Source organism: Manis pentadactyla, chromosome 1, assembly GCF_030020395.1.
Source record: "Manis pentadactyla isolate mManPen7 chromosome 1, mManPen7.hap1, whole genome shotgun sequence".
Taxonomy (NCBI): domain Eukaryota; kingdom Metazoa; phylum Chordata; class Mammalia; order Pholidota; family Manidae; genus Manis; species Manis pentadactyla.
The window spans coordinates 167,870,833-167,890,333 of NC_080019.1; the positions used below are offsets into that span (position 1 = coordinate 167,870,833).

The following is a 19,501-nucleotide window of genomic DNA, read 5'->3' on the forward strand; positions in this document are numbered from 1 at the left end:
GCTGGTTAGCCAGAGACGGGTAAGATTCCTCAAGGGAGGAACAACCTAAGACAGGCATAGTCGCAGGGGGGCCATCAGGTGAGAAAATGAGGGTCAACAGAGGTGAGGCTTAGAACCTCACACCCCCAGTTTTGAGAGAAATCTTCTACACCTGTGGATGTTTTGTTGCCCTTGTTCAGCTTGGATTAAGACCTGGTCTGTAGGCACAAACCTGATCATCTACATCTGCCTTCTTACAGTTCTAAATCATGCTTTCTATCTATATCTTGCATTTACCTACTACATTAACATTTTATTAGATTCACATACAAAGTAGAAAAATCAAATGAATAATCATACATTATATTTGACGTGATTGATTATAGTTTAAGGTTTGTAGTTAAAACAGAAAAAGTTTCTATGATATGAATGCCCTTGCATTGTTCACTATGTAAGAACTTGTTTAGTCCCTGCAGTAGTGGAGTCATGGAGACCTGTGTAGCATATGTCAGGGAGATTTTGGTATCCACACAGAAGAAAGAGAAATGTAGATAAGAAGGGGAAATTTAGTTTGCTGCCTACTGTGCCCTATAAAGGGGTATAAGGTGAAGATATGAGTTTATGATTTTAGATTGATTATAAATTTATTAAAGCTGCTAAGAATATTCTTGTGGGAAAGAATCCTAGCTAACTGTGGCACTAGGTGACCTGTATTTTACCCTGAGATGATAGACTCCATAGTCGCTGCTACATAACTGCACGCTCCTACGGTCACATGCACTACTTAGAAACTGCACTGCATAGAAACGTAAAACACAATAGAGTCCATGTTGATGGCAAAAGTTTCAGTCAAGGAACAGAAAAACAATCACCTGTCTAACACTTGACCAAGCATGAATAGATTAGAAAGGAGAAGAAAGATAAAAGCTTGCCTATACTTATTAACCAACTGCCTATACTAATTAATCATTAGAACAATAAAAAATGATCATATCCTTGTGCAAAATGGTATAAATAAAGCTGTCATCGACACTTTATCGAGAGACCACCTCCATCTGACTCTGTGTCCTGTCTCTCCATGAGATGACTCCGTCTCATCGTTTTGGGCTTCACACCCCCCTGCTGGAGCTGGACTTCAGCAGGTAATGGTAACTGCCTACCCTTTTCCCTTCATTCCTTAGAAATTAAATCAACATGCACATATTGGACATTTACTATGTGCTACACATTCAGTACACCAGCTCCTCTCAGTGATAGACCAACAGGGATAGGATAAGTTGTGAATAGTGTTTTCCAATACTACTATTTAAAGTTATAAATTTGCAGTTCATTTCATTTTCCTGTAAAATAGAAAATCCCACAAATTATTCTAACAAAGATGCCTCTCAGGTGTAGACATGCCAGGAATGAACAAGAAGAGTGTCACACTCATGGATGTCATGGTCGTGTGCATTCCCAAGGGCTGGTTTTCACCAAGGCTGCAACATGGCATGCAGCCTCACCCATGCAGCTGAGATGGGGAGCAAGGAGTCTTTAAAATTTCAGGGTGCTTCCATGTAGAAGATGTTTGCATTAGAGCAAAAGATGCTGGTCCCAAGAACCCCTCAGAGCTCAGAGGCCCTGGCCCTGTGTACCCCACTTCTGGTGATACAGCATGAGAGGGCACAAGAGAGATGCATAGACACTCCAGAGTTTATGCAACAGTCCATCTTTCCAAAGGCCACATATGTTTCTCTTTTATGCCTGTGCTTTATGCCTTAATTTGATAATTTCCATGGGTCCTGTCCTTGTCTCTTTGTCACTCTCTACTTTTACTATGTTTAAAAGTTATCAGAAAAAATATTTTAAAAACTACCTAACATGAGACATAGGAAAAAAAGCAGTTGGGTCAAAATACCTAAAAAGGAAGGATGCTTAAATAAGAACCATATAAAACAGACACAATAATCTGAAAATACACATCAGACTTTAGTGGGATAGCTATAATAGCAGTTTGCAAAACTTGATTGTTTCTGTTTGTTTAATTTTGATTTTTCAAAGCCTGAATTTGTGATTCCTTGACCTTCTTAAGCTCATGTTTAAAATGTGTGTGTGTGTGTGTGTGTGTGTGTGTGTGTGTGTGTATGTGTAAGATTAGGTATTGCAGACTCCTTTCTTTCTCTCTTCCTCCCTCCCTCCCTCCTTCCCTCCTTCCTTCCTTCCTCCCTTCCTCCCTCCCTTCCTTCCTTCCTTCCAGCATTTTGTGTTCCAGCAAGGCCCTGAGTGGGAGTGCCCATCCATGTGACTCCCCACTGCCATCATCATTTGCAGTGGTGAGCCCCTGAACTTTCACCACAGCTGGAGGGGCCCTAAAAGGGCCACCACACCCCTGTGGGGAAACCACATGAGAAGTGAAATCTTTAGCATGAGATAGGCTTCTAGAAAAAAAGGGATTACAAGACTAAAGCACAGCCTGAATTTTTCACAAGCCTGGGGTTTGGGCATGTGTTTGTTCACAGGAAATACAGATCGAGCCATTAGAGCTGCTGATGCATCTGAGAACAAACAGTGAAAAGGAGCCATACAGGTGAGGACTGAGAAGGGCCAGATGCAGTATTGCACCAGGATCTCGTCTGCTTTTTTTGAGAGACCAGTGTCCAGAAAGCACCGGGGCTCTCTACGAGATAATGGTCTTCATTCTGTGGGGTCTCCATTCTGTGGGGACAAAACACAAGCAACTTAACTCATTAAAATTGACCTCAAGATCTAAGAAAATGTTCTCTGCCCTTCACTCTCCCATTCATGGTTTCCTACCTTTCAAAGGTGAATTTTTTTTCCTAAGGTTCTGTCTCTCTTTTCCTATCTTTGTCTCTTGCCCCTAACTCTTTTTTCTTTCTTTTTCTTTTCTATGTCTCCTTTTTATGTTTCCTTATTTACTCTGCCTCACCTTTTTATCTTTCTGATTTTCTTTCATATCTCTCTAACTCCTTCTGCTTTAACAGACCATAATATGAAATTGGATTCTATTTTTAAATATTTATGAATAAATTTGTATATCCTCTATTCTTAATGTTTAATTCAAGTGAGTTGAAGAGTTTAATTCTCTCTGTGCTAATTACACATTAATCACTTCCGTGTTAGGTTGTTGGAAAGACTTACAGGCTTCAGACAGGTCACACTGGTGACAGAGCTTTAATGTCAGCAGGCGGTACAACACTGCAACAGCGGGAGTAAGATATGCGTGGGAAGAAGGGCCCAGAGATCTCAGCCTCGACTTTCTGTGTCCCTCCACTGTTGGGCCCCGTAGAACAAGCTTTGTATCCAGTTCTCAGATCCCCACCAGGATATGTGCAAACTCCTCCATTCCAGGAAGTCTCAGCTCTCCTGGTGCTGGCATCTCTTACAGTGATACTTACGTAAGTACATTCCAGCTACCCGACCTCCTTGACCATCAAAACCTTCAGCTTGACCGCAACTGGGAGCTAGGGGTGAATCCCATCCCTCTCAGTCAGACGGGCTGGTACACCTGCCCCCAAACTCACAGACCCATCGTGGCAAAGCAACGTTAATCTCCAGGTCACACGTTTAGTTAGTACATTTAGCAGTTCTGATCAGTGCAGCTCTAGGAGCCTATAGATAAGTATTTGGTCAACTCAGTCTTACTGAGATTATCCCATACTAAGCACTCTTTCTCTTAAAAACAAAATCCTACTAAACTGCTCTACTTCATATTTAAGCTGGAAGCAAATGGCTCTTTGCTCTGAGTATGAAGTCATTGTTTTCAGAATAGATTCCCCCCAAGACCGGTTTAAACAAAATGGAAGGGATGGGCTGCCGCGGGCTGGTCGTCCTCCCTCTGGCAAGCCCCCTTCTCAGCCCTCACCTTCCACTTCATCTCCTGGATGGCCCTTTCCACCTCCTCCAGGGCTCGCTCTCTCCTCTCCACAGCCTTTTCCCGCCATTCCACTGCGCGCTCCCTCCTGAGCACGTCCTTCTCCCTCTGGCTGGCCCACAAAGCCAGAGCCCCCACCTGCTCCAGGAGCCTGGCCCAGTCACCCTCAATGCCCACGGGGAGCTGGGCCCCTTGGGGCCTAGGATCCTGGCGCTGTCCTGCCTGGCTGTGGCCACTCTTCTCCAGCTCCTCTCTGTGCATGCTTTTCAGATGCTTCCACAGGGCTGTGGTGCCCACGTTAACCCCAGGGCCCCGGCTCACCTGCCTGCCACACAGGCGGCAGGTGGCATATTGGTTGGGGTGGTGCCCCACACGAACTGGGGCCAGGTGGAAGTACTCCCATGCCTCAGAAAACCGGCTCCCCTTGTTGTGGGGCACAGGGGTGGGCATGGCACCCGCCAAAGGTTCTCGCCTCTCACTGGTCTCCTGCTCCTCCTTCATGTCTAAGTCCCCTTTTGCCTTCATCCTTGTTTCCTCCTCTTCCTCCTCTTCTCGCCTCATCCTATGTCCTCTACAGCTTTCCTTAACCCAAAAATCTTAATTAAAGCACAGCTAAGGCAAAGGAGTACTTGGGAAGGGATGATGGGGATTCGCAATTAAGGCAAAGGCTGGGCCCGCCTGAATGCTGTGATGTTTCCTCCTTTCTGCTTCACTGGAGAGTCAGGGTGAGTCAGAGCCAAGCAAAATGGCCTTGGAGGCTCTTGTGCACACCTCCCTCCTTGCCCCAGATGCACACCGATCCCTCCTTGGCTGCACCAAAAAGATGAAACAAATGAGTCCAGCAATTACAAAGCTCTTCAATGAGCTCAGTGTTCTCTACGACAGCCACCACCAGGAGTGTTTTTGAACATTTTAGATTTTCTCTTGATGCTCCTCCTGGCTGCTTGCACTATTTCTGTGCTTCCGGATACAAATAAAATAGGCTCTGGAGACAGAAGGAGCAGCCTCAGGGTTCAGGCTGTTCAGGAGCCCCAGGGCTGGGGCCTCACCAGGTCTTCCTTGGTGTTGGCAGAAGCAGGCATGGGCAGACGCTGCTGTGGGAGAGACTCATGCTTTCTAAGAACTGTTGCCACAAGCAGTCCAGAGGCTACAAAGCCTGCCAGGGGCTGGGAACTGAAGTTCCCAGTAGGAGGTCAGCTTGTCCCTAGAGAGGTCCATATAGTGCTGGGATCCTACGAAATCTGAGCAGCAGGCTTAGCTGTTTTCAGCAGGAGGAGCCAGCATGCACGGAGGAGAGAAAGGTGGAGCACATCTGCACACACTGGGTGTCGCCTGGTTGTCCTTGGCAAGCAGTCACCACGTTTCACCTTTCCTGGCACATCACCTGCAAAGCCGACAGCTGGTAAGACCTCCCTGACAGCAGCTCACTCCAGATGGTTGGCTCGGTTATCCCATTTTAAGATATATAAGTAAATGGGAAATTATGTTACATTTTTAAAACAGTCTGATTTCTCTCTTTTACCTTGGGACATTTCTTAAGTGACTGAGAGTCTTATTCATCAAGCTTTGCAACCCCAAATGGTTAGCACACTTCCCCCAGCCCCAAGTGGGTACTTACAGCAATCAGGGCTCTGGATGGTGGTGGCTCCCGCACAGGGCGAGCCCGCCCGCGTGCCTCCAGAGCTGTGTGCTGACTCCTGCTCCCAGGAGAAGGGCACCTCCAGTTCCGGTTCCTCCCATTTCCAGGGAAGCCTTATTGCCAAGTGGGTGTGTCCCCGCTTGTCGGGTTTTTCTGCAACACAGACACAAATGCAAAATTTTTCTCCCTCCCCCTCTACCCCTCAAAAAAGATGTTCCTGGCAAGTGTTGTGTAGTAAAACAGTAATTCAAGCACCTACAAGTTTTAGTTCTGTTTCCAGATGACTAGATCATGGGCCTCTCAAGCAAAGAGATTTAAGTGGGGGGGGGGGGTGAAAGGGTAAAAGAGGGGCAGAGAAACCACAGGTCTCAAGAATGTCTGTGACTTTAAATATTTTGTTCAATTGTCAGACCCTGAATCTCAAGTTTTGGTTTTGGAAAATCAAAGACTGAAGAATTTGCAGAAAGGGGAAGATTCAGGGAAAAGAAATCCCCCAAATTTAAAGAAATAGGGCAAATTAAGAAACAGATTTGGGGTCACTTTTATTATATTATATAATTAGAATTGGAAAAGCAGGAGGGCTATCAGCTTCTACTCTCAGCTGGACTGAAATAAAGGGATAATCACAACTTAAGAAAAAAAATATTTACATGTATACTATAAATATATTATATATATATAGAACTTTAGGAAGGAAAACCTACCAAGAGGAGACAGGAACATTTTAAAGAAGGTATTCGTGGAAGAAAACCCCTTGAGTTATGGAGTAAAAGACAGAAATGGCAGAGTAGAAAACATGTAGAAACAGAACATTACATTTCAAATGGAGAAAAAGGGGATGAGGAGGAAAGACTCCAAGTAGAAATGAAAAATAAATGAAGAGTCGGTTAGCAAGTAAGGAAACCTTTTTTTTTAAATGATTTCTCTTTCTACACTAAAAAGCTATTTTTTTTCAAAATGATTCTATTAAAATCCCTTTGGAAAATGTTGTGTCCAAACTTAGGCAAACTGAATATGGTCCCCATTTCAGTGTTTCACCATTTCCGAGGAACTCAGGAAATGATCAGCCTTCCAGCCAGGTCTGGGTTCTTTTTCCTGCCTCATCAGTCATCTCGTGCTCCAGTGGTCCACTGGCCTCCCTCTGCTTCCAGGGCAACCTACCCAATTCACACGTAGGCTTAAGAATGCAACCCACCTACCCATCTGTGTGGATTCCCCACAACTTCCCGCCAGACCACCTGTAGAATCCATCTTTCTTGTCCACAAAATAGAGCTCTGTTCTTAAGTTACTCCCTGCTGTGCATGTCTACAGAACTGTCCAAATACTTTTCAGCACTTACTGCATAATTCTTTGTGCTTTTGGGTACTTATTCCATGTGTACTTAGAATAATGTATTGGAGAAACCAGTTATTTGGCTTGTCTTACAGATGCAACAGGCACATAAGGAGTGAGGGAGTGATTCTGACTTCTCAGCAGAGGAATGTGCGTGCGTGTGTGTGTGTGTGTATACACAAGCACACTTGTATGTGTGTGCACATAGACTCATACATATTTACTTCATATTTTTTTCAAATTTAACACAGTTTTGTTCTTAGTCATGTGGAAATTCCCAAATAAAGATAGCTCAGTTTGCTCAGCAAAACCATATAAACTTGACGTTTCAGAAGAAGTTTGACTTCAATTTAAAGTAATTTAGTCTGCAACTTTTTGATTTTAGAGAGACTGGGAGAAGTTTCAGGAAAAGAACCACATTTCTACAAAATGCTGGGACACAGTCTGGAGATGGTTTACAATATTTAATGTTTAAATCATTCCATAAAACCTGAAATTAGAGGATCCACAAGAGTTCATTTTTTTTTTACATTTTTATTAAATTGACAAGAGATTTCTTCAGTAAGCCAGTTACCTTTATAAAAGGATGGAACCCCTACTTGTTCCTGATATTACTATATTGTCATCTTTTGGTGGGTTAACTGAGATGAAGAAAATGGATCATGAGAGTAGTTAAAGGTATCGGCATTAATACAAACCTTTACACCTTTTCTTAAAATATTTTATTCCCTACCTTCAGGACGACTTGGAGATAAACACCAGTCTTTGGACTTTTATTGGATTAAATAAACTGGATTCTCTCTGCTTAATAGGAATATATTTTAGGGGACCTGGTTTTACTTTTATTTTCTAGGACAGAAAGGGACAATTTCATGGATCTGCATTCTTGCCACATGCATGTATGCCCATTGGCAAGTGTTGAATGAGTGGGGAAAACTGGCAGCTGCCCTGTTTTCTACCTACTGTTTTGGAGATGACAGATAGCGTTCTCTGAAAGTCTCATGATTTCTTTGAGGTTTTTGCAATGATTTACAGAGGGTGGTTAGACTGCAGGTCGGTAGTATCTCATCAGAAATATGTTACTTAGTAACTTTAGGTTGGATTTCTCAGCTCCCCTCAGGACCAGATTCTTTGGGTGTAACTCCTCTGTGGGGAAATTAACATACCAAGCATTACATGCAGGACAGTGTTCTTTACTAGTTAACTAGTATAGTCATCAAATGTGGAAAATATTTGAGAAACAAAACAAGGGCCATTCATCTATGAAATACACACAACTCTTGATGAGAAAACAAGTAACTGTAAATAGGATTATAATTTCTCAGTATCGCAGATGAAGTCATGAGCATCCAATAGTTTTATTGGATATCTTCACCAAGCTGTTGAAAAACTACCTCATGAAGAGCACAGTGTTGGAAATAAAACATAACTACTCCTAGCTCTAAGCTTTCTGGCTTTGTAACATAAACTACTTGTTCTGTTTCTTTATTTCAATACAATGTGTTTTACCAACAAATATCTTGGACTGAGATTGAAGTAAACATGATTCCCAATTGTGCCATCAGCTTCTCTCCACAACCTTTAACCTCTGCAGTGCTGGGCCTTGGTTTCCTTGCCTGTCAAGTGGCACTAATAAGGCATGTCCTACCTCCCCTATCAGATCATAAAGATGATAAATGAAAATTAATTAGGAAAACTCTTTGCCAGTCAAAAGTGAGATACATGGTTTGTGTGCTGGTGGTTACAAATGTACGTTACATTATTTGGGAATGGAAATTGCGAAAATCTGAATCTCTTGTAGCTTTTAGTCTAATAGAACATTCTTCTCTAGACTCTGCCTGTTATATGCTTCTTCCTTCTATCCTTTGGTTTCCAGTTGTGATTTCCCTTTTCCAGAAGCTGGCATTGAGACTTTCAACTTTAATAGAGTCCTAGACTCTTCTTAAGTTGACCTAGGAGTCTAGCCATTAATTTATAATGTCTCTATAGGAGATAGCTTATTTATAGTTCACATTGTCACATCACCTCTTAAAGGTAAACACTGCCTTGTTAAAAGTGGAGAAAACAATCCTCTGCTATTTGCCTTATGTGAGGGTTGGTGGAGATGTAAGGACCACCTGTTTCTTCTGAATTTGCAGAAAATCTTTACTCCCAGAGAACATCTACCTGTTCTATGAGGAATGTATTTCCCACAGAAAATCTCACATGGTTTATAGATACAAGCTTTCCTCAAGGTGAAGAGAAGGTAAGGAAATCAATCATTGGAAACGGGTTTGTCAAAGAAAGAAAACAAAAACAATAGAAATTGCCATTGCCCAAGTTGATCTTGGCTTTTAAAAACAACTCTTCTTCCAATAAAAACATCATCTTGCCCACCAGATGCCATTTTCTGAGACCTCCTCTGGCCCCTCTAAGGGAATGGTGAGTAACGCTTTCATGAATGTGAGAAATACAGTTCATTTCATCAGCTCATATATAAACACTATGTTTCATTTAACTGTTAGGAAAAACAGATTTCTTGTGTGAGGGCAAAAATGCTTAATTTAACATACATTTATTAATAAATTTAATTTAGTTCAATTACCTTAGCACCATTGCTTTAAATAAACAAGTAATTTCTACTTTTTCTTGTAAGGAATTGGGTGGGGTGAGGTCTGAGGGATGGAACAGAGAAAGTGAACATAAAGGACTTGGATCCATGACAAGGAACATGTGCACAAGGGGGACTAAAAGTTCCTGGAGCAGTAACACACACTGAGACAAGCTCAGGTGAGAATGTACAAAGCCGTATTTCTCATAGGTGGTAAACACGACAGCCTCTGCCAGAACAATCCCTAGCCAACCCCCTGCCTGGGAAAACAGCCCTTTTCCTTTGTCCTGAGTCATTGTTCCTCAAAGTTCAGTATATTTGCAAGAGTAACTGAGTCACATAGCTCCTGCTGCATTATTATTTTCAATCGATAAAATAAAAAGTTGATGAATGATTACATTGATCTTCTTAATTCATTTTGAGACTTATATTATTGGTTTTGTTATTAGTTCACTTTACCAACAATTTACCCACAATAATGACAGGGTTCAATCCTGAAAATACCTGTTAAAGGTCATTATAGGTATGTTCTCCTGTTAAATGAGCCCTGATTTGATATGCCCATTCCCCTCCTGACCTCAAAGCCAGACAGGGAGTCAGAATACTATCAGCATACAATTGCTTTTAGTTGTATTACTTGCCAAAGTAGCAACTTCAGAACATTTAATGTAAAAAAGCCATGCGAATTCACAAAGGACTGGCCTATGATGACAGCTAGTTTTACCTTGATTTTCCTGCTGCCATGTATGCTATTTAGAGGTTTTACTAACACTGGCATGCAAACAGAGTTCTATTTCTAAAGAAGACTGATGGAGCCTATAATGACAATAGTTATAAATCTCCAGGAAAAGGATATAATATAGCAACAACACTAAAGTAAGGCTGTACATCACACATATTCATTTACAGCAAGGGGTCCAGCAAAGTCTGGCATGGGCTCCTTTGTCCACCCTCTGTTTGGGCAACCTTGTAAGGAGGAGCCACTGACATGGCACAAAACACCTCAGAATTGGGAAGCCTAAAAAGGAATCTGGGCTGAGGTTGTTTTATATTTTACTGGTCACTTAGGGGTAGTCCTGCTATGTGCCCAGACTTCACAGCAGAGCCCTCCTGGGTTCTTGCCAAGGTCGGGTACAAATCATCAGTCTCACCATGATCAGTAAACAATGCTGTTAAACTGGGACAAGCTGCCCCCAGATTCCTTGGACCCATGGTCACAAACAAAGCAACACTATTAATCAATACATTTAATTCCTTGGCCATGGATCAGTGCTGTGTAGGTGCTTGAACAAAACAGTTTCAGGTTAATTGCAAGCCTGCTGGAACAAACCGTAACTGCACAGAAGCCATAGTTTGATCACTTTTGATTCTATATTACCACAAACCAAACTGTCTTTGGCCATGCTTGGCGTCATTGTATGGCTCATACAGAAAACGCTGTTGACTAATCTTGTTCTCATCTCTCTTGTAGAAATTTACATTAGTAATGATGAGAGAAAAGGCAAATGTGGATTTTGGAATGCAAGTCTGTTTTGACAAAGGTATATGATAACAAACTAGCCCACATAGACAACCTGACCATCTGGTGCACAGCTCTGTATCCAGCCCCCAGAAATCAAGTGTGGACTATCTCACTGAAAAAGATCACTTTTTCCTTGGGTGAGTTGTCTATTTAATAAGGTCAACAAGGGGTGGCTAAGATTGCCATAACTTCAGAACATTTTTAATTGGAACAAATAGAATATTCATTATTTCCATGATATTTTAATCTTAAAAAACTCCCCACATGACTCAAAATTATTAAATTGCAAAGTAGCAAAGTTTTTTGACAAATGAGACTCTAACAAAAAGAATTTCTTCAACTTAAAAAGTAGCTGGTCACTGTTTCCAAGAACTTCTGGAAAATATGGTAAATTTTTTGTTCAAATTCCATTAAAAATCACTCTTAATTAACTAGCATTTTTATTAATCTCCCATATAATAAAAATTAACACTAATATATTGATGATCAGAAGAGGTTTAAAAATCCTAAAATTTCTTGAGTCACTAAAAAGATTCAATTGTATATAGCATATATGACTTTAGTCCTTAGGAATGGATAAACTATTTATGAGATATAAATACCTTAAGGATGGGGAATATGCCTTAGTGAGTTTAGTTCCCTTACTTTGAGATACAGAATCTAGCACACAAAAGATTTTTATGACTTGAAAATTTCCATATAGGATCATTCTACTTATCAAAAATACTTGATTAATCAGGATATTCACTACTCTGAACCAGATCATATAATGGAGATTTTGCTACATAAAAATATAAAGAGATGTCTCAACTAATACAGTGACAACACATAGCCTATAAAATACAGTTTGTAATGATAACTGTCAAATATGCATAGTTAACAGTAAAAAATAACTATAAAACTTAAACAGATTTGCAAGCCATTATTACAACTCTGCAGGACCATTAATAAACTTTTACCACCTTCCTGTTTTGGGAGATACTGTAGTCTATAACATATTCATAAAAATACAGAATAATTTATGAGTAAAAGAGTTTCCCTTTGTTTTCAGGCCACAGTCTGCATCTTAGGTGCTTCCCAGCCCTGTCACAAAAGCAGGCAGTTGATTTCCGGGAACCTCAGATGGTTCTCCTGTTGTTGTCCTGTGAACTTTGAGTTGGTCGTTCAGAAATGGTCACAGGTTTACACTGAACCATCCTACTCAACCTGGCCTAGTTCCCTAAGAATAAGTGCACCTACCTTCTACAAAGCTGCACATGGTTAGGGCTGCAGTCTTGGAGCAGTATAAAGGTAACTGGTTCTCACACAGATTTGCCACTAGCTTTGGCAGAATCTAACGACATGAGTTTAAAAACCAAACAACCTCAAATTCCTAGGAGAACCTTTTTCCCATCATAAACACAACCATGTTTAAATAATCAATATTTTCTGATGTTAAAACTGTGCTTGTTTTTTGTTGTTGTTTGTTTTAAGACTTAATTTTTTTTAGAGGAGTTTTAGGTTCATAGCAAAATTAAGAGGAAAGTACAGAGATTTCCCATATACCCTCCCCACACACAAGCACAGCCTCCCCCATTACCAACATCTCTCATCAGAGTGGTTCATTTGCTATAATTGATGAACCTACATTCACACTTTGAGTGACCGTGATCATAATTTCATGATCACTCAAGTTCAGCTCTTAGTGTTGTACATTCTATGGGTTTAGACAAATGCATAATGACATGTGCTCATCACTATAATATCATACAGCCTTAAATTTTCACTGCCCTAAAAATCCTCTATGCTCTGCTATTCTTCCCTTCCCCTCACCCCCAACCCCAGGCAACCACTGAGCTTTTTATTGTCTCTATAATTTTGTCTTTTCAGAATGTCATATAGTTCGAATCATACTGTATGTAAATACCAAAGAGCCTTTTCAGATTGGCCTCTTTCACTTAGTAATATGTATTTAGGATTCCTCCATGTCCATTCTTGGCTTGATAGCTCTTTTTTCTTTTCAGTGCTGAATAACATTCCATTGTATGCACCACAGTTTATGTGTCCATTCACATACTGGAGGACATCTTGGCTGCTTCAAATTTTGGCAATTATGAGTAAAGCAGCTATAATCATTCACGTGCAGATTTTTGTCAGGGCATGAAGGTTCATTTCCTTTGAGTAAATACCAAAGAGCACAATTGCTGGATTGTATGGTAAGAGGAGGTTTAGTTTTGTAAAAAACCGTCTAATGTCTTCCAAAGCAACTCTACCATTTTGCTTTTCCACCAGTAATACATGAGAGTTCTTGTTGCTCCTCATCCTTGTCAGCATTGTCTATGTTCTGGACTTGGCCATTCTAATAGGTGTGTAGTGGTATCTCATTGTTGTTTTAAACTGCATTTCACTGATGACATATGCTATGAAGCATCTTCTCGTATGTTTATTTGCCATCGGTATACCTTCTTTGGTGAGGTATCTGTTAAAAGTTTTTGGCCCACTTTTTAATCAGGTTATTTGTTTCTTACTATTGAGCTTTGAGAGTTCTTTGTATATTTTGGATAACTGTCCTGTATCAGATGTATCATTTGCTGTTATTTCCCCCACCTTGCCCCCAATCTGTGACTCATCTTCTCATTCTATTAAACTGGGCTTGGTTTTAAGATGAGAAAATAATCCAGACTTTTAGGGTAATAAGGAAGAGCAGTGATTCTGATACCCAAAGCACACTGTAATTCCAATTTTCAGCACAGCCTTGATCTAGTGTAATTTTAGGCTCTGAGCAGATGGTTATTTTTAAGTTGTCAAATGAGTTTTTATCCTTTATGATGAAATATTAAAGATAATAAATTTTGAAGAGTTCAGTTTCCCAAAATTATAGCTTACATTCTGGTCACATTCTTACCATATATTTCTGTGAAAGATTTAGAAGATGCAGTTGAGACTCTACAGAGCAAGTTATCACTGTACCATATTCCTCTGTTTCTTATAAGTTTTCAAACACTTACTTCCAAACATGCTTTCTGCTTGTGGTAGTACCACTAGATGCTCTGTGAAATCTGGACTAAACTTGTGCAAACCTCACTGCCTTACCAAGCTATTATTGTTGACAGATATTGAGATGAACATACAGAAGATAATTCTGTTATCCTTGGTGCTACAATAGAGCCATTCTGAAAATACCACACAGCAGAAACGAGACTTATTGAGATAAGGAGAGGAATCGTGCTCCTGTCTGTTCTCAGAGAAGAGTAATAATGTGAAGGGCTGCAGGACAACAGCCCTCTGCCCCCTTACCCACCTACAGCCAGCCCCCATTGTCCCAACTGCTCAATGATTCTTACCCTAGAAAACTCAGAAAGGGGAAAGGATTAGGGTGAGGGTGAGGAGTGGCTTATCAGGCAGCTATGTGAGTACCAAAGCCATGATTCAACAGTAATTTTTTTTAAGTTCTTTCCAAAAGTATCCCACCCTACTAGCCTAACCTATCAGAATGTCTAAAATTATAGCACTGCAGAGTCAATTTTGTGGCATGTACAGTTGGTTTTTTGCTTATTTGCTTTTTTGAGGTGGAGAGGATGTTTGTTTTAACACAAAAGTTGAGTACAAATACCCACTGGCTATCATCAGCCTTGACAGAGGCTTATGTGAAGGATTTCCACCTGTAATGGTTGAGATCAAGACAGAGAGTAAAGGGTTGATGACTTGTGTGTGTGTTTGACTGTGTATGTGTATTTGGGATGTGGACAGAGGATCAAAAAAGGATATCTCAATAGTGAGATGAGAGAAACCCTGAATGTTGAGGTGGGATATGCTCGACAATATTCTTATTTTGTGACTTCCCTCATACATAGAGTGAATCTGGGGATCCTGAGGCTATCAATAAAGGACTTTAATATTCATACAAATTATCTCAGGATGTTGTTAAAATGCAGATTCTGATTCAGGAAGTTGGGTAGAGGAGCAGGGTCTGAGATTCTGCATTTCTAACAAGCTCCGAAGAAAAGCCACAGACCACATTTCAGAAGCAAGGACCTAGCAAGCCCTGGGGTTTGGTTCATTTCTAGGCTGACCAGCTAAAGGGTGCTTCAAGCTCTGGGGAAGCCCTAGGATTGAGCCAGCTGCCCTGCAGGGCCGACAGTGATGCCCGTGAGGATGGTCTCAAGCACCTTGCCTGGTCCTGGGCAGCAAGGACACAGCAGGGGTGGATGAAGTTGGTTTAGGCAAGCAGCTCAGCCCCTTACAGGTTTCTGGCTGTAACAGTCTGAAACCTGGAAGACACATTTCCGCTAAGCTCTGCCCTTGAGTTTTGGGAAATAATTTTTCCTTGTTAGGTTTTAGCGACTCCTTCATGAACCCCTGAGTTTTGTTTTGACTAAGGCAGAGTTTCTACTTTATATCCCATTATGAAACCAGCACTTTTTTGGCCTCAGGTTTCATGTTGAAAATTATGCATCATTTTCGTCACAAGGCAGAGCTCCTCTCAAAATGCAAATCTTGTAGTAACACCTTCCTAATGCCTATGAGGCCGTATGTACCAGAACCCTTCAGCTTATAAAGATATTTGGTATTGAAATATGGAAGAATAACATCCTAATGTAGAAATATTCAATAAATGAAAAATAAATGCTTCCCACTGTAGAAATCCAGGATTGAGTGTAACCTATCAACATCTTCTATTCAGGTGTTGGCAAACTTTCTGTTTTTATCTGTCAGGTAGTAAATATTTTATGCCTTGGACCATATGGTCTCTACCACAATTATTCAGCTTTGCTGTTGTAGTACAAAAGCAGCTGTAAATGATAATAAAATATGGACATGGTTGTGTTCCAATAAAACTATATTTGCAAACATAGGCATATTTATTTACAGACAGAGTGCATTTTCACTTGTATGCTAGTTTGCCAAACTCTGTTCTAATCAATTTACAGAGAAAAATACCTATGCATGATTCTTCCAGGCTCATTCTCTATCTTATTAAGGTTACTACTCTGGAAAATGATGTTTATAATGTATCACCAGTAAGATATGTACATAAAGTTAGCCTCCTTTCTTCATTAGGAAGGAATCTACATTCACTCATCCACCTGAATCTGCCAGGAACAAGAACTACAGTGAGGAACAAAACAATTACTCCTCTTGAGGTGCATGCCAATGAAGAAGAGTAATAAGGCCTTTGCTAGGGTAAACAGTGAGGTCTATGAGCTCATCACAAAGATCTATTCCTAGGATTCTTCAAGTCTGAGAAGGTGCACACCAGGAAGGATAGGGTGGAAAAGTATTAGGAAACAGCTTACACAAAGACCAAGAAGCCATGGAGAGCATATCGTCTTTGGAAAATGGGTTGAAATATTACTGGTTGGGCTGAAGGTGTGACTTGAGATGTAAAAGATGATAGGTAGCATCAGGAAATAAAAGTGGGACTGTAATGGGGGATGAATCATGATCAGATTTGTACATCATGTTGAAGAATTCAAACATGTTTCAGGTGGCATGGGGGGAAGAGGATAGTCTTTCTGCCAATATTTCATATACTCTCTATATAACTCCCCATCCCCAACCTCCTCAGAGATTAATAGCTAGGAACCATTAATCCAATAGCAAGTCTAAGCCAGCTTTGAGCCTAACCTATAGCCATCAACAATAACAACATTACCAACAGTGAGAATAAAACATAGATTACAGAAACAAATTCCTTCCAATGTGTCATGTGTTATCAAGTAACAGAAATAACATATACCTTTCCCTGAAAGTAAATTACAAAACAGAACCAACTGTATAATTTATGATTAAATGTTCACATAATTGCCACAGTTCATCATATGTGTGACAATATACCCACTGCCATGATATCCTGAAAATTACAAAGTCTCCCAGTCTCAAAATCACTTAACCATATTTAACCCCCATGTTCCTAAAGTCAATAGATCCTTTTGGTGCTTTTAAATCGTTTTATACAGCTAATAGACTATTTTTACAATACAAAAGGGGAGGCTTTAAGGAATTATGTAAATGTATAAGAAAAGTATATCATTGACATAAATGTATAAACTGTATAAAACAATATATTCCAGCCTCTCTTTCATCCCAACTCCCCACCCCACATGCACCAACCGAAAAGTTATAGCTAAATAAAAAAATTATGACAAAAATAGGTGTTTTTGAAAAACCAATATTAATACCATCACTCTTAGGTTCATTGATGTTATATCCAATTGGATAACTGGATCGTTTTTGCTGATAAAAAAAAATGGGGGACTTAATAGATTTGTAAACTATATGGTTACTTTTTGAATATTTCAAAATACTAGCTCTTATTGTTTTAGCAGGTCTTGGTTAAATGTCACTTCCACCAGGAAGCTATCCCTGACCTTCTAGTCTTGGTGGGTACTCTTCCTTTGCAACCCCATGACACCTGTACTTCGACTATCACAACACTCAACATGTTGCCTGGTTACTACCTATTATCTAGGTAGGTAGCCCTTAAAGATAGCCCCATGTCTTTCTCCTTCAGCATTTTATATCCTACTGCCTTGCACGTAACAGGCCTTCAATCATGATTTGTTAAATGAATAAAGTTGGAGGGGAACTATGTCAATACTTTATCTTTCTACTACAATGTTTCGTTCATTATCAATGTCTGTTTCTTACTTTCAGTCTCAGCAAACCTTCCAACAGGTCCTCCACTGGATGTACCCAAATCTATGCTTGCCACCCAACCTTCCCCAGCCACCATCGTACCTCCCACAAGTAAGAATGTTTTTAGACTGTTTTACTTTGCATGAGTTATTAGCCCTTTAACCAAGCAGAGCAATGAGAAAATGTTTTCAGAAAATTTGTATAATTCATGGCTTTTTATTATCTATGAAATTTTAGGCAAACACAGTAAGTCCTGTTCCCATGACTTTAAAGAGTTAACACAGCTTCCAGAGCCCTCCACTTGAAGCCATAGCAAAATCAGAGTCAATTAATGTTCAGTGAGAAATTTAGGTTCTTTATATATTTATTATTAAATAGGTTAGTAAATTGACAGTCATCCTCCACAACTGTGTTCTCAGTGGAGTGTTTAAGAAATTGGTTGTAATGGGGAACCTGTGGGCCAGAGGTAGTTAGATAGTTTTAAAGTTTAAATTTGTTCTGGTTCAAATTAATTTTGACAAAATTGACTGGTAAGGACTGTGAATTCAGCCTTCCAGTGGCATTATTACTAATGGAGGTCAGGCTGGGTCAGTGTTAGTACAGCACAGGGATAACAGTGACTTTCAGAAGGTGGCATTGATGTAAACAAATCATAAATTCCCATGTGCATGGCATTTGTGTTTAACAAAGAACCAAAGTGACTTTCTCTAATACAAAAAAAACTGTATATTCTATGTAGAAGTACAGTTCTCATTTCTTAATTAAAACTATCAATTTCTGCTCAGAATGGGAACTGAAGATGGGATAAAATGAAAGCATTCAGTAGGAATGACCAATCCCTTTAGCCTGTCACTCTTTAGCATATAGCCTGCGGTGACTGTCACAGGCTGATACCTCTTAGAAAATGAAGCATGTGGCAGGGTGAGAAATGCCTGCCAATCAGCTAGAAGAGGTTATATATCCATCTGATTTTTCCTAGTTCTTAACGTTTTAAAATTTTCATTCTTTTTTTAGGCCTCTTCTACTTCTAGCTCATTATTCAGCAATAAACCATAGTTGATTATGATATTCTTCTTCAACAAATATTAGCATATTCAAAAATAATACCTTAAATCTCTTTCATCTTCTATGTATTAGTTATCCATTGCTGCATGACAAAGCACTGTAAAACTCAGCAACATATACTGTCTTACACGATTTGGGTGTTCAGAAATCTAGGAGCAGCTTAGCTAGGTTGGTGTGGCTCAAGTTCCTTTATGAGGTCATAGTCAAGCTGCTGGATGACATTTCAGTGAGCTGAAGGCTTGCCTGGGACTGAGGGTCCTGCTTCCAAGCTCCAACATGTTGGCAAAAGGCCTCAGTTCCTCACCACATAGGACTGCTCAGAATATGGCTGCTGCCTTTTCCCTACCAAGTAATTCAAGAAATAGAGTGACAGGACAGAAACCACACTGACTTGTTTATGACCTGATCTCCAAAATTGCAAACCATTATTCTGCTTTATTGTTAGAAGTGAGTCATGAAGTCCAGCTCATACTCAAGGAGGAGAATTAGGCCCCACTTCTTAACGGGAAGAGCAGCAAAGAATTTGTGGACAAATTAAAACCTGCCCTGTCATTTAGAAAATGTTTGCACACAATATGCAATGTGGTCTGATCTTCTTTAGTATGAGATGTAGACAGAGTAAGCATTATCATGCCCGTTTCTGGAGGTGGACACTGAGATATCAAGAACTTAAATGATCACACAACGAGCAAGTGGCAAAGTTAGTGTGAACACCAGAGTCATCTGGCTCTAAATCTAGTTCTCACCACATAAGATACCAGTTTTCTCCAAATGTTCTAAACACTTCATGAGGACAGGGACCACAATTTTTTCCCTGCTAGCACATGCTTAGCACAGGGTAGGCACACAAAAAATATTAGTTGAATAAATGAATAAGTAAAAGA

At 40.2% G+C, this 19,501-nt stretch overlaps 2 protein-coding genes across 2 annotated transcripts in view; one reads left to right on the forward strand and one right to left on the reverse strand.

Annotated features, from left to right (window-relative positions):
* CD96 (CD96 molecule) overlaps positions 1-19,501 on the forward strand; it is a 110,568-nt gene that overhangs the window by 43,012 nt on the left and 48,055 nt on the right. Inside the window, 5 exon segments of the mRNA XM_057488611.1 lie at positions 8,978-9,067; positions 9,926-9,935; positions 10,884-10,925; positions 10,928-11,071; positions 17,571-17,663. Of these exon segments, the coding sequence (XP_057344594.1) occupies positions 8,978-9,067; positions 9,926-9,935; positions 10,884-10,925; positions 10,928-11,071; positions 17,571-17,663 (379 nt within the window).
* Positions 3,132-5,587, reverse strand: ZBED2 (zinc finger BED-type containing 2). The gene is made up of 2 exons (XM_036933117.2): positions 5,469-5,587; positions 3,132-5,234 (listed from the first exon to the last, which is right to left on the reverse strand). Exon 2 carries the CDS (start codon positions 4,409-4,411, stop codon positions 3,767-3,769), a length of 645 nt encoding a protein of 214 aa, XP_036789012.2. The 5' UTR covers positions 4,412-5,234; positions 5,469-5,587; the 3' UTR covers positions 3,132-3,766.